Consider the following 13,428-nt stretch of genomic DNA (forward strand, 5'->3'; position numbering starts at 1 on the left):
TGATTCTGTGGGAATGGAGAGTTCACGGAGGTTCCCGAGCTGCGGAGAGGGCATTTGAGGTTTATGCCTCATACCGGTTCTCTTCCAGGGGAGCCACAGGCTCACACGGGGGTTGACTCAGCTCATCTCAGCCTCCCACACAGACTCAACATGAACGCACACTGTCCCGCATCAGTGAGTAACACGTACCTTCATTCTACATTCTTTTAATAAGCCTTCCACAAATTTCCAGTTGGTTTGTGCAATCACCGCTGGAGAGAGGTCTGATAATTTGGGTTGCCTCAGGTTTTTTCCTAAACTTCGTGCCTCTTGCATATATTTCTGAAAATTAAAGAGTCTTTTTAATGCATAAACCTCAGATATTCCTCTGACCTACTTAACCTTACACAAACAAGTGCAGGAACAAGATGCAAAAAAGGCCTTATGTGCACACGTGCAACAGCAATCCCAGTTTTAGAGCATCAAAAGGCGAGACATTAGTACTCCCCCCCTCAACTGTTAACCCTGTGAATATGAGCGTGACAGAAACCCCATCAGGTTAAAACTCATTCAAAATGAGATGAGATTTCATCTAGTTGAGTCTTTTTAGGTGGGAACACCCCAGGCTGTGATTAGTCAGGATCGTGGTTGAGATGAGAAATTCAGGTGTCTGGATTACAGAGCCAAGGTCCCGCAGGAATGCAGGAATTCTCAGATCACTGGTTCCCTCTGCCTCTCACCGCAGATCAGAGAGGCATGCCCTTCGAGCCTCTTGGGCAATGCTTGTCAACCCAACCCTTTTTTCAAATCAAGTCACAACAGTAGAAGCAGGGGCTCTAGAATCTGGTTGCAACTAATTTTATGACCTCGGGCAGATTTGTTTATTTGTGAAATGGGCATAACACATGCCCACCTACCTCTAAGAAGGGCTATGAGATCACTCTGACAAGTGTCCTGTGCTCCAAAGGCAGGAGGCCTCTTGTGTCTGGGACATGTTTGCTACAGCCCTCCCTGGCCTTGTTCCAGAATCAAAAGAAAGTGGAAACACTGTATTACTTTCAAAGTCAGTGATGGCTCAGAGAGGACCAGAGAAACCCAGTCAGCTGCTCTTGAGCTTTGGTTAGTGAATTTCCAGGAGAAAAAAAAAAATCACTACACATGGTCACATGATTAGGACAGGGGCCCTGCTCTCTCTCTCCTTTCTGCGCCACGTGCAAAAGCTCATCCAGATACCTTATGTTTGCATCAGGACCACAGGGCAGAATCTCCCAAGAGTCCGAGTGTCTTACAATCATATTTAGGGAATAACTGCTCTAAATTATATAGTAAAACTAGCAGTTTGAGAGAGAGAGACGGCAAGCCAGCACATCCTCCCACAGACACATATGTGAGATCTATCTTTACTAGGTTAAGGGGAGAATTTGATATTATAAGAGAAGATGTGTAAAATCCTTTGCATTCTTGAAATAAAAGGGAGTTTGTACATTGAATATACTTTCCCTTTGGAAGAAAAACGATCTGCTAAATCTAGTACAAATTTTTTAAAATCCCACTAATTAGGGATTTAACTCATCAGTTTACCTGCCGCTTCTCAGCCCTCCTGACAGAACGCAGTGTTAACGAAACAATGTTTCCTTCCCAGCGCAATCATTTTAAGGACAGATTTAAAAATCAAATGGACTCTGCAAGCATTTAGTCCTCCTAACAGTTTGTGGATACTTCCTTCTGCTTTAAGTCTTTTTCAGAAGGCCAAAGAAAGAGGAAGAATTAAGAATGAGAGACAACTATCACCACCAGGAAAATTAAGTGTAACTAGGTCTATCGAAACATCTTGAAGGTTAGTTTTCAAACAAATGAAGGCAGTAAATGAAATGCTTTAGAAAAACCAACCTGAGATATAAGGCAAGGATTGTAGAGAAGGATAATACCTGCATTTCCTATCATTTCAGGTTGTACTAATGTTAGCTGGAATATTATAAATCAGAGCTAAAAGGCTGGTGAAAAATAAATGTTAACTGGTGAGTGTTAAAAGGGTTCCGTTTCTCCCCCAGCCTCAATTCCTCCACCTTTAGGACTTGTGCAAACACAGAACAACCACAAGACTCAATTCTCAAGAAGAGTTAATATCAAATTTGGCTCAGGAGGAAATACACTGGCTACAAGAAAAGGAGGCTAGGATGTAGTCTCTGGCATTTGTCTTTTTCTGAAATATATGAATAATTAGTTTTTTAAAGGTCAGTAATTGGATAAAAATCAAGCACTTAATTTGTGTGCTTTAACGTTCATGTTCTATTTTATAAATGAAAACAAGCTAGAATGGGGCTGTCCTTGGAGCGGTCATATTTGCCAAGCGCCCAGCACACGTGGGGCAGGTACAGTTATTAACCAACAATGAACTCCGCGCAGCCATGTGCGAAGTCTCCTTCTGAGAATCTCTGCTGGAGTCACAGAACCAGCAACGTTCCACGGGTAAGCAGAGCAGGGACACACAGAGGGGGCATGAGCCCCTTTCTCACAGGAGGTGGTGAGGCCGCCTCTGCTGCTGCAAGACCAGAGCAGTGCCTTTACGGTAAACAACAATGATAATTACGTGATTTTCTTTGGGGCAGGTGGAGGAAAAGGTATATTTTAAGATGAAAAATGGAGAAGAAAGAGAAACCTTTCACAAGGAATTTTTTTTTTTTTTTGAGGAAGATTAGCTCTGAGCTAACGTCTGCCACCAATCCTCCTCTTTTTGCTGAGGAAGACTGGCCCTGAGCTAACATCCATGCCCAGCTTCCTCTACTTAATATGTGGGACGCCTACCACAGCATGGCTTGACAAGCGGTGCACAGACCCGCACCTGGGATCCCAACTGGCAGACCCCAGGTCACCAAAGCAGAATGCGTGAACCTAACCACTGTGCAACCAGGCCAGTCCCCACAAGGAATATTTTTATAATAAAGTCACTTCACTACAGAGGGAGGTAATCCCAGATTTCTTCTGAGAGTTCTACTATGCTCGTCTTCGTTTCTGTGGAAGCCAAAAGCAACAAACCTTTAGAAACTTCCTAGGAAAATCTATCCTATTATTCAAAAAACACTGCACTAACTGCTCTTTAGTACAGGCTCACCCTGGATTTTCTAATAAACCCCATGTCCCTTTAACTGGCACTGAGCTTGTGAAGAGAAGACCATGGCAAAGTTAAGCTAATGTATGCTAATATGTCATAATCATAACGGGAAAAAATAGCACCAAGGGTCCTAAGTTATCCTTGCCCTCGGGTGAGTAGGTGTCTGGTGCGGCCTGGCCTGCAGGGTTACGGGGAAGAGTACTGGTCTGAAAGTCACGAGCTTGGACTGTGGGCACAGCTCTACCTTTGTGTGTCCGTTCAACTTTGGCCAAGTCTCCCAGACTTTGGTTAAATCAGGTCAAGTTGGACAAGACGACCTCAAAGGTTCCTCTTAGCACTAAGATTCTATGCTGATGACCTGACTTTCTGACCACATAAAATACAGACCAGGAAGGATAAATTAAAACACTGTGGAGCTAAAAACCTAGCAAGAGAACAGCTGTTTGAAAGTGAGTCACTTCTGCAAAATGCTTAAATAAAAGGGAGATTGACTATTTAATATATTTTGCCTTTGGAAGGAAAACAATTTGCTATATCTGGTCCCCTCCCCCCAGTCCCACTGAGTAGGGATTTGAATGATCCGTTTTACTTGGCAACAGCACAGAGTCACTCGTGTTAGCGCACACCACCATGAAGAGGTACCAAACACACGAGGAAGTGGAGAGCAAAATGGAGAGGCTGAGAGTGGAGATCACGGGGTGATGTGGGGTGTTCTAGAACTATGTGCACTCACGCATGTGGCCAACTCAAGGAACACCAAAGACAAGATGCGGGAGCGTCTGCAAAGCACTTTCAGGCAAAGAACATACCAGGCAGTACTCAGAGAAGGATTTTTTAGGAAGTCGTGCAGGAGGAGGTGGACCCTGATCCCACTCCCAGAATGCCATGGAGTTCTGAACCAAAAGTTCCCCGGAAGGCTAAGAGGATGGAGAAGTGCCAATGACAGAAAAGCAAAAAAGAAAAGGAGAGGGAGAAAGAGACAAGCAAAACAAGCATGCATTTGATAAAGTCACAGCAAAAGAAAGGGGGGAGAAGAAAATTCCAGAGCACAAAGAAAAGCACTGGACAGGTTATGCTTCAGTTCTCAAGAAAATGTTTAAAATCACATAGGTAGGAACACATTAACAAAAACCTATATATATTTGGAGTGATGTTTTCTGCTTTATTTCTACATATTTGAGTTTAGAAAATAGTTAACAGATCTTCTGATTGCATTCTTCTTTTGATCACAAGAAATAATCACAGCTTACTTATAATTATTCAAATGTGTAAATGTAGTTTTGTTTTCAAGTAGTACAAATAAAGCATAACGAGCTTAACTTAAAAACACTTTTAAAAACGGTCTCAGGAAGCCAAGGAGACACAAGCAAACACATCTTTACTTACTAAGTTTAAATTATGCTTGAAACTTAGAAATGTCTACGCTTCTTAGAAATTTCTCTCCCTACAGGAGACACATTGACCAAAAATTTCTCCTAAACTTAGCCTTTACTTGATGGGTGCACAGAGAGACTTGTTTTAGAGCCTTATTTTAGATATATTAAAATTACAAAAATGGGAAAAAAGATGTTCTCTGCTATAAGTTAGTACAAAAGGATTACTATTTTAAAATATAACTGAGTCATTTTTTTAAAAGAAGGTGAAAGAACCCACACCATGACACCTGCTGGGCTGAATGGGCCCCGTTCACGGCTCCTGCACGAAGGCCTCCGGGACGGTGGCCCACATACCTCCCTCAAGTCGTTGTCCAGTCCAATGTGCTCGGAACGTTGGCGAAGGCGCTCTTTCCTGCGCTGTGCGGTGGCACTCCGACTTACCCAGCGACTGAAGAAAGACAAGGTGTAGGTTCAAACAACCAACCAAACCAAAACAATGCGATCACTTATCTTTAAGATAGAAAGAACGAACTGTTCACGACAAAGACTGACAATACAGTCATGTGCTCCGCGGCTATGTTTCAGTCAATGACAGACCACATGTAAGAGGATGGTCCCATAAGATTAGTACCATGCAGCCTAGGTGTGTAGTAGGCTATATCATCTAGGTTTGGTAAGTACACTCTATGATGTTCGCACAGTGATGAAATCTCCTAACAGTGCATTTCTTAGAACCTATCCCCATCACTAAGCAACTTAGTATTATACTTATTTTTCAATAAATTCTTTTTTAAATATATAATAGCTTTATTGAGATATAATTTAAATACCATACAATTCACCCATTTAAAGCTCATAATTCAAGGGTTTTTTGTATATTCATAGAGATGTACGACTATCACCACAATCAATACTCTTTCAAAACTGAGGTTAAAAAATGCACAGTATCTCCTCTGTAGTGATCCTCTCCTTTCTACCTTACCCGGCCAACAGAGCCCCAAACCCTGGGTGAATACGACCCTCTCACTTCCCTATTCTTCTACCCATGTAGATTAGTTCTTGATTCCTCTCGTGACTACCCATGAATCACTTTACCTGTCCTTTATCACCCTGCCCATCCCCCTCAAAGCCTGTTCCAAACCTTTCACTTCACCCTCAAGCGCCTCCACTCAACTGATGACCCACTCTTACCTCCTCTCCTGCCTTCTACTTAAACGATGCACACACGTAGGCACCTCATCTTTCTTCTAATCTCAAAGCACAAAATATACTGGCTGTGGCTCAAAACTACTTCCTCCACCTGTGTCCCTCACCAACCCTCTCTTGCCTCTTTCAACCTGCTCTCTTAGTCACCTCCTTTGCTGTATCTCCAATTCTTCTCTCTCTCTACCGAATATTTCCCTTCAGCTTACAAGCAAGCTGGTCGCTCTCTTGACCACAGTTACGTTTAAATCTTTCTTCACTCTTCTCGTGTAAAAATTCTTAAAGAGAAAAGTTTAGCTGTAAGGCTTCTACTTATTTACCTTTGGATCTTCAGTTCATCTCAAATTAGCTTCTTCCCATGAAAATGCTCTTGAGGAAGCCACTGATGCCCCTAAGTGCCATATCCAATGGCTGTTATTTGATTCTTAGCTTACTCAAACTCTCCGTTACGTTGAGTACTACTGATCACCTCTTCTACCTTAAAACTCCAGCTGTTTTCAGCCACCTCAGTGTTTCCAATGGGATAAGTGTTCTCACCTTTGAGCCTCTGTCCATGAAACTTCCTCCCAACTTCTATTCATCTTTCAGACAGCTTAGATGTCCACATAGAAAGTGTTCTATGATTTCCCCAAATCTAAATTAGCCACCCCTCTTGTAGTCCCCAGTAGCAGTACCTACAACAGTGTGTTATACTTACTTATCTCTATTTTCTATAAAATCCGCTCTATTATAAACTCTTGAAGAGCTGGTATCATGTCTGTCAGCTGTTTTACTGGCAGAGCCTACTACGTCACCTGCCCCTTCTAGAAATAACCCGAAGTAAATCATCAGAGATGCAGTCTAACACTTAGGTTGTTACGGATGTCCATCACAGCTTATGCAGTAACAAATTCTGTGTTTCCTTTACACCAAGACTCACATTTTGGCTTTTAAATGTTCCTGAAATTAGAGTGTGTCTTTTACTCCAAAAGCACGTTGAATGAATAATTTTTCCCAAAAGCTCTTGAATTAATAGCAGATCTTACAACCAGCAGTTACTTAGAATCAAGTAAATGTGCTCAAAATAACCTAAACGTTCAAAAGCAGGGAGTGCTACAAAATGAAATATCATAGTCATTAAAGAATCAAGTTTCTAGGAATGTTAATAATATAGGAGAGTGCTCATGATACAATAATGAGTAAAAAAGCAAGATATAACATTGTATAAGCAATATTCTAATTTCGTAAAAAGAAAAAAAAAAGTGTGACCATGTGCACATGCACGCACACCAGGATCCATCCACTGGAAGAGCGTAACACCAATATTAACATCTCATGGTGATGGTATTATGAGTGGTTTTAAAATTTATCCTACCACTTTCCAATATTCTAAATTTTCTAATGAGCATGCATCTTTTTTTTTTTCCCCCTGAGGAAGACTGGCCCTGAGCTAACATCCGTGACCATCGGCCTCTACTTTACATGCAGGACGCCTGCCACAGCAGGGCTTGACAAGCGGTGCATAGGTCTGCACCCGGGATCTGAAATGGGAAACTCTGGGCCGCCGACACAGAACATGTGAACTTAACCACTGTACCATCAGGCCAGCCTCCATATATCATTTTATATGAAACTATTTTTAAAAATTTCTCAGGTCTTGACTTGCCATCCCCATGACTATGTATTCTCTACACTATTCTAAGAATATTTACTCTTGAGCATATCCTTGACGTTACAGAGTGACACAATTTTCAAAATGAATTTATACTTTAGCCATTCAGGAAAAGTGATATGGCATTACTGGACAATGTATTATTTTTAATTTTTTATTAATAAAGTATCCAATTTACAAAAAGCTTAAATTGAGAAACACTACTTCTTTTGTTGCTTTTTAAATAATTTATGCATGTCTTTGGTTTCAAGCTTCTGAATCATCTCATCTTGGTCTGCTATTTAGAGGAACACTGAATAATGACGATAAAAATGGTAGCAAGGAACGTAGCCCCTCTTAAAATAGTTTGAAAAAAATAGGTTTATATCAGGAAAAGAAAGTACAAAGATCTAGTGACAGATCTTTGAAGTGGAATCCTTGGAAATGTCCCTAAGCAGAGATCAGTGTAAGTGTAAGACTATAAAAAGGATACAAAGAGAACTGGGGTAGCCTAAAAGGATGATCCAGAAAAAGCCATATTAAGACACTGATCAAGGTCTTCTGCTTGAACATATTTTAGTCAGGCTCCCGAACCTTCTCCTAGGCCCATCCGCGCACTTCCTTGTAAAATCCACTTTTAGCAAGAATCCTGCGAAGTCAGTTTAGCAGGATCTGGCTACCCTCGGGACATGATCACTCTCATATCTGATCGGGTTCCTCATGCGCCACCGTGCCCCAGGTGATGTCTAGTGAGCCTGGCCTCCCTTCTGTAAGAATCGTGTTAGGTCAGTTTGTGAGAACCCCCCTTACCGCTGTGTTTCCTCTCAGAATTTTCCATCCACTGATGCTACTCTACTCCTTGACTATACATTCCTACCTACCCATGCCATATTTGAAGCTGAATCTGATCGCTCTCCCCCACTGCAAACCCCATTGCTGTGGCCCCGACACCTGTCACCATGGCCCCCCTTGACTAAAGTCAGGCTTAGCATCTTCAACAAGTTTTGTGAGTATTTTTTTTTCTTTAACAACTCTGAAGCAGAATATAAACACCAACAGATAAACTTATATAACAAATAAAGGGGAAGAGTAAAATGAAAGTAAAAAACAAATTTTACAAAGACCTGGGTATAGATCTTTGACATGGAGGCCCTGGAAATAGCCCTGTAGCAAAAAAAACAGTCAGCGTAAGATAGTAACATTTGTTCAGGGATTTAAAAAAATTAGGGTTACTGGGTAGGGTGGTTCAAATGAATAGTAAAAATATGAAAGAGAATGTAAACACCAGCTAATGGGAAGGAGTAGAATCTAAATGGCAAAAGTGGAAAAGGCTTTAGGTAAAGAAAAGGACAAGTATTAACTTACATACTATAACCAGCATCTCACTACATACTCTGTGGGATAAAATCCCCTATTTAATTTCGTTTTCAAAACAGGGAAATAAGCATCCGCTTAAGAAAATTACTATGAAGTCCACACATTCCTGGTCTTGTTAAGCAATTTATTCTTTGCATTATTAAACCTCATTTTCTAAGCATAATTTTACCAAAGATGATTACATTTGCTGAAACACTAAAGATTGCTTCTTTGTGTTTGCCTCGTAAGCAGCATATTAAAATCTCTCTAACAGTTGATCATCCATTTACACAGGCATGGGTATAAATCCCTTTGCCCTACAATTAGTTCTGAGATCTTTTCTCTTGCAGACTACAATCTACCCGAAAATGTAATGCTTGGGGCTCAGTGTGGAAATGCGAACCTTTGAGATTATATATAAGATCAAAAGCTAGAAAATACAGCCGTAAGATTTAAACATTGAAATCTTCCCTCCTAAGCACTCCCTACTTCCTTCCCCTGTTTGATTTTTCATCACAAATCTTATCACTATCTTGACAGGTTACTTATTTTACATATTGTTTCTTTTTTTTTTTTAAGATTTTATTTTTCATTTTCCCCCTCAAAGCCCCCCCAGTACATAGTTGTGTATTTTTACTTGTGGGTTCTTCTAGTTGTGGCATGTGGACGCCACCTCAGCGTGGCCTGATGAGCGGTGCCATATCCACGCCCAGGATTCGAACCGGTGAAACCCTGGGCCGCTGCAGTGGAGCATGTGAACTTAACTGCTCGGCCACAGGGCCAGCCCCCATATTAAGTTTCTTTATTGTTTGTTTCCTTGGACTTGAACGCAGGGATTTTTGTTGTTTTGTTCATTGCTAAATTCCCGGTGACGAGGACAGCGCCTCACATAAATATTTGTCAAATAAATGAATGAGCAATCTTTCTTTTTTTCTTTTGCTGAGGAAGATTCATCCTGAGCTAACATCTGTGCCAATCTTCCTCTATTTTGTATGTGAGTTGCTACCACATCATAGCTGTGGATGAGTGGTGTAGGTGCACCCACTGGGAACTGAATCCGGGCCACGAAAGCAGAGCCTGCTGAACTTAACCACTAGGCCATGGGACCAGCCCCTGAATGAGCAATCTAGCACTATGAAAAGGAAATAAAAACTACTAAAATTAATAGTCTACCCATATCAAAGTGCTTCAAACAATTAGGATATTTTACACACATAAGAAAAAAATGAATAAACTAATGACTCATCTGTTCTGATGGAAAATTCTCATCCACTTCTGAAAAATAGAACAATGTACCTAGTACCATGATCTGGAAAAGTCTGACTCCTGCAAAGGTCAATGCAACACTCTTAGCACAGGCTTTTTTTTTTTTGAGGCAGATTGGCCCTGAGCTAACATCTGTTGCCAATCTGCCTCTTCTTCTTGAGCAAGGTTGTCCCTGAACTAACATCTGTGCCAATTTTCCTCCACTTTCTATGTGAGTCGCTGCCACAGCGTGGCTTGATGAGCAGTGTGTAGGTCTGCACCTGGGATCCAAACCCACGAACTCTGGGCTGCTGAAGCAGAGTGCAACAACTTAACCACTGCACCACTGGGTCAGCCCCCAGTCTCAGCACGTTTTTTTTTTTTTTAGATTTTATTTTTTTCCTTTTTCTCCCCAAAGCCCCCTGGTACATAGTTGTATATTCTTTGTTGTGGGTCCTTCTAGTTGTGGCACGTGGGATGCCGCCTCAGCGTAGTTTGATGAGCAGTGCCATGTCTGTGCCCAGGATTCGAACCAGTGAAACACTGGGTCGCCTGCCGCGGAGTGCGCGAACTTAACCACTCGGCCACGGGGCCAGCCCCTCTCAGCACGTTTTTAAGTTCAGTGTTTATCAAAGCAGGGACAGCCCTTCAGTGGAGGGTGAAACCCTGCAAATTAACTGTACACATTGCTGCTGCTTTTCCTTTCAGAGTCTAGTATTTATTATTATAAATCTCCATCCCCTTGTAGATCTCAGTCATGAACTTGGGAAATTTTCATCACTGCTTTATTCAAAGCATCTTGGGAAATAAAGAGGTAAGTATAGAAAATTCTGCAACATATAATTCAGCAGATCAACTGAAAGATACAACTATCAAACTTTTAAGCCAGCTTTCAAGAATCTTCATGTTAGTTACTTATTTAGTCTGGGCCATTTAGGTCAAAAGGCATAATTCCACCTTTTTTCTTCCCCTCACTGATTCTTTACTTGCCTTCTGAAAATTCAGGTGGCTCAATGCTGCTTCCGTTTTCTGTACCCTGTCTTTAGTTCAGTCTGCTATCCCATTTCTTGGCCTCCGCCTGGTTTCTTTTGCCTAAGGTCGTTCTCTGATCCTCTTTAATGAGATCACAGATGTTGCAGAATGTTAGAGTATGTTCAGAGGAGAAAAGAGGCAAGCGATTCCAACTTGTACAAGGTTCCTAAGCTGGTGAGTGGCTCAGAATGAACTAAATTCCAGAATTGCTGATTTCCAATTCAAAGCTCTTTCTCTCCAACTTACCACATTATTCATTAGTACCCTCCTTTGCATCCTTTCTTGTAAAACTCTTCTTTATTACTCACTTGTATTCACCTAAAATCAAGAACTGCAATAAACCCAAATAACTGTTTTCAATTCTAACTACATTCAGATATTTTCTGAATGGAATTATCTATTATAAAGAATGACAGCTATGGTTTACCTTTTTTTTGAGGAAGATTAGCCCTGAGCTAACTGCCGCCAATCCTCCTCTTTTTGCTGAGGAAGACTGGCTCTGAGCTAACATCCATGCCCATCTTCCTCTGCTTTACATGTGGGACGCCTACCACAGCATGGCTTGCCAAGCAGTGCCATGTCCACACCTGGGATCCTAACCAGCAAACTCCGGGCTGCCAAAGCGGAACGTGCGCACTTAACCGCTGCACCACTGGGGCAGCCCCTATGACCTTTACGTTTGGTTGTTTTGTAGTTTTTGCACTTGATACTTAAAAAGTGCAAATGATAGTGTTATGGGTTGAATTGCGTCCCCCAAAAAGATATGTTGAAGTCTTAACTCCAATACCTGTGAATGTGACCTTATATGGAAATAAGGTCTTTGCAGAGGTAATCGATGAGGTCATTGGGATGGGCCCTAATCCAACATGATGGGTGTCCTTATAAGAAGAGGGACATTTGGACACAGACACAGAGAGATAACAGCCACGTGAAGATGGAGACAGAGCCTGGAGCTATGCTGCTGCAAGCCAGAGAATGCCTCAGGCTACCAGAAGTCGGAAGAGGCAGGGAAGAATCCTTCCCAAGGGGCCTCGAGGGAGCATGGCCCTGCCAATACCTTGGTTTTGGATTTCCAGATCCCAGAACTGCAAAAGAATAATTTTCTGTTGTCTTAAGCCATCGAGTTTATAGGACTTTGTTAAAGCACTCCTCGGAAACTAATACAGAGAGCGAAAAGTGTAACTTTTCTAATTCCATTAGACAATATATTAGCACTATATGTAAACACAGTCATTTAAAGTGAAGCTATTCCCAAGTGTCCATTACTTAAAAAAGAAAAAACCCTAGTCTTTGGATTTTTTTACACGACGAAATTAAAAGTCAAATACTTAGAGCGTCAATTCCTATTTCATATGGATCTGGTCACTGAAAACAGTAATCAGACCGACAGGTGGTTGAACGGTTAAGCATTGCCTCTTTAGAGTTGCAGAGCATCTCACCATTCATTCCTTCAACCAACAGCTCAAGTAGAGAACATGCTTACTTGTTATTCGTTGGTCCTGTTGCCAAGACATCGGATTGTAACTTTGGAAAGAACCCTTGCTCATATTTGCCTTGACCAATTTTCATATCAAGCAGATGTGGGTGGATTGCAGTGTGATCCATTTTCATCAGTCGCTGCTCAATTGATTGGGCTATAAATTAAATTTATAACAAATTAGAGACATTTCATTGGCTAAACCTTAAAAAATTATGCTTCCTTCACTCATGCACCTACAAGGAACTCAGTCTTTCTGACAATCTGAGATAGATTTTTACAAAAGCTCTTTAGGAATCAGTATAGTGTAAGTAGAAAAAGGTTAATTTTAAGTAAATACTGGATGATTAATTTTCATGGTATCTTCTGCCTTTGTCAAAAGCAGGGCAGCGGGGTTGAAAAATCTATAATTTAGTATTGAGACAGTTTCCCTTAAGTGAGAAATTCAATATTCTTCATGAAAATATGGTTCTAAGTATAACATTAAAGAAAATAATGGCGAGTCAAATATTTTCTTTGGCTGAAAGACAAATAAACGGAAGGAAAAGCAAGCACAGTAGCCTTCTATTACTACTTTGCTTCTTTGTGCAAAGACTCATTGAATATCTGTGGTTCTCCATTTGCAAGGACAAGGAACTGGGTGAAGTTGATTACCTCACTTTTAGCAACAGTCACATTCTCATTAGTAGGAGTCATTTAGGAGTGTTTATTAGATCAAGAGGGGTAGAGAGAAAAATAAAATAAGCAGGCATTTAAAAAATGTCCAGAAGATAAGAAACTAGCCTTTTAAAGAATAAAACAGGCCAAAGTTAAAAGATACGAATTACTCAACATTTCTATTTTAAAACCACTTAAAGTCAGGAGGACGTCTCAAAGCCCCAAGAAACAGTGAATGATTTCTCGGGTAAAAAAAATCTGAACTTAAATGTTTTTATCAACTGAATTTTCAGGAGAAAATGTACTATTTGAGAATCAAGACTATGTCTCTGATCCTTTGCCTAGAGATTTCTAAAAGAGG

The 13,428-nt window shown here is 41.0% G+C and overlaps 1 protein-coding gene across 6 annotated transcripts in view; it reads right to left on the bottom strand.

Annotated features, from left to right (window-relative positions):
• DENND5B (DENN domain containing 5B) overlaps window positions 1–13,428 on the bottom strand; it is a 179,044-nt gene that overhangs the window by 41,502 nt on the left and 124,114 nt on the right. For 4 of the 6 annotated variants that reach the window (XM_070621004.1, XM_070621002.1, XM_070621003.1 and 1 more), the window contains 3 exons: window positions 12,417–12,567; window positions 4,822–4,915; window positions 190–321 (listed from right to left, as the gene is read on the bottom strand). In XM_070621004.1, coding sequence (XP_070477105.1) covers window positions 190–321; window positions 4,822–4,915; window positions 12,417–12,567 — 377 coding nt within the window. Of the gene's footprint in view, window positions 1–189; window positions 322–3,900; window positions 4,009–4,821; window positions 4,916–12,416; window positions 12,568–13,428 lie in introns of all 6 variants that reach the window. The other 2 variants (XM_070620999.1, XM_070621000.1) reach the window with 1 other exon arrangement.

The sequence above is a fragment of the Equus przewalskii genome, chromosome 5, assembly GCF_037783145.1.
Source record: "Equus przewalskii isolate Varuska chromosome 5, EquPr2, whole genome shotgun sequence".
NCBI classification, from domain to species: Eukaryota; Metazoa; Chordata; class Mammalia; order Perissodactyla; family Equidae; genus Equus; species Equus przewalskii.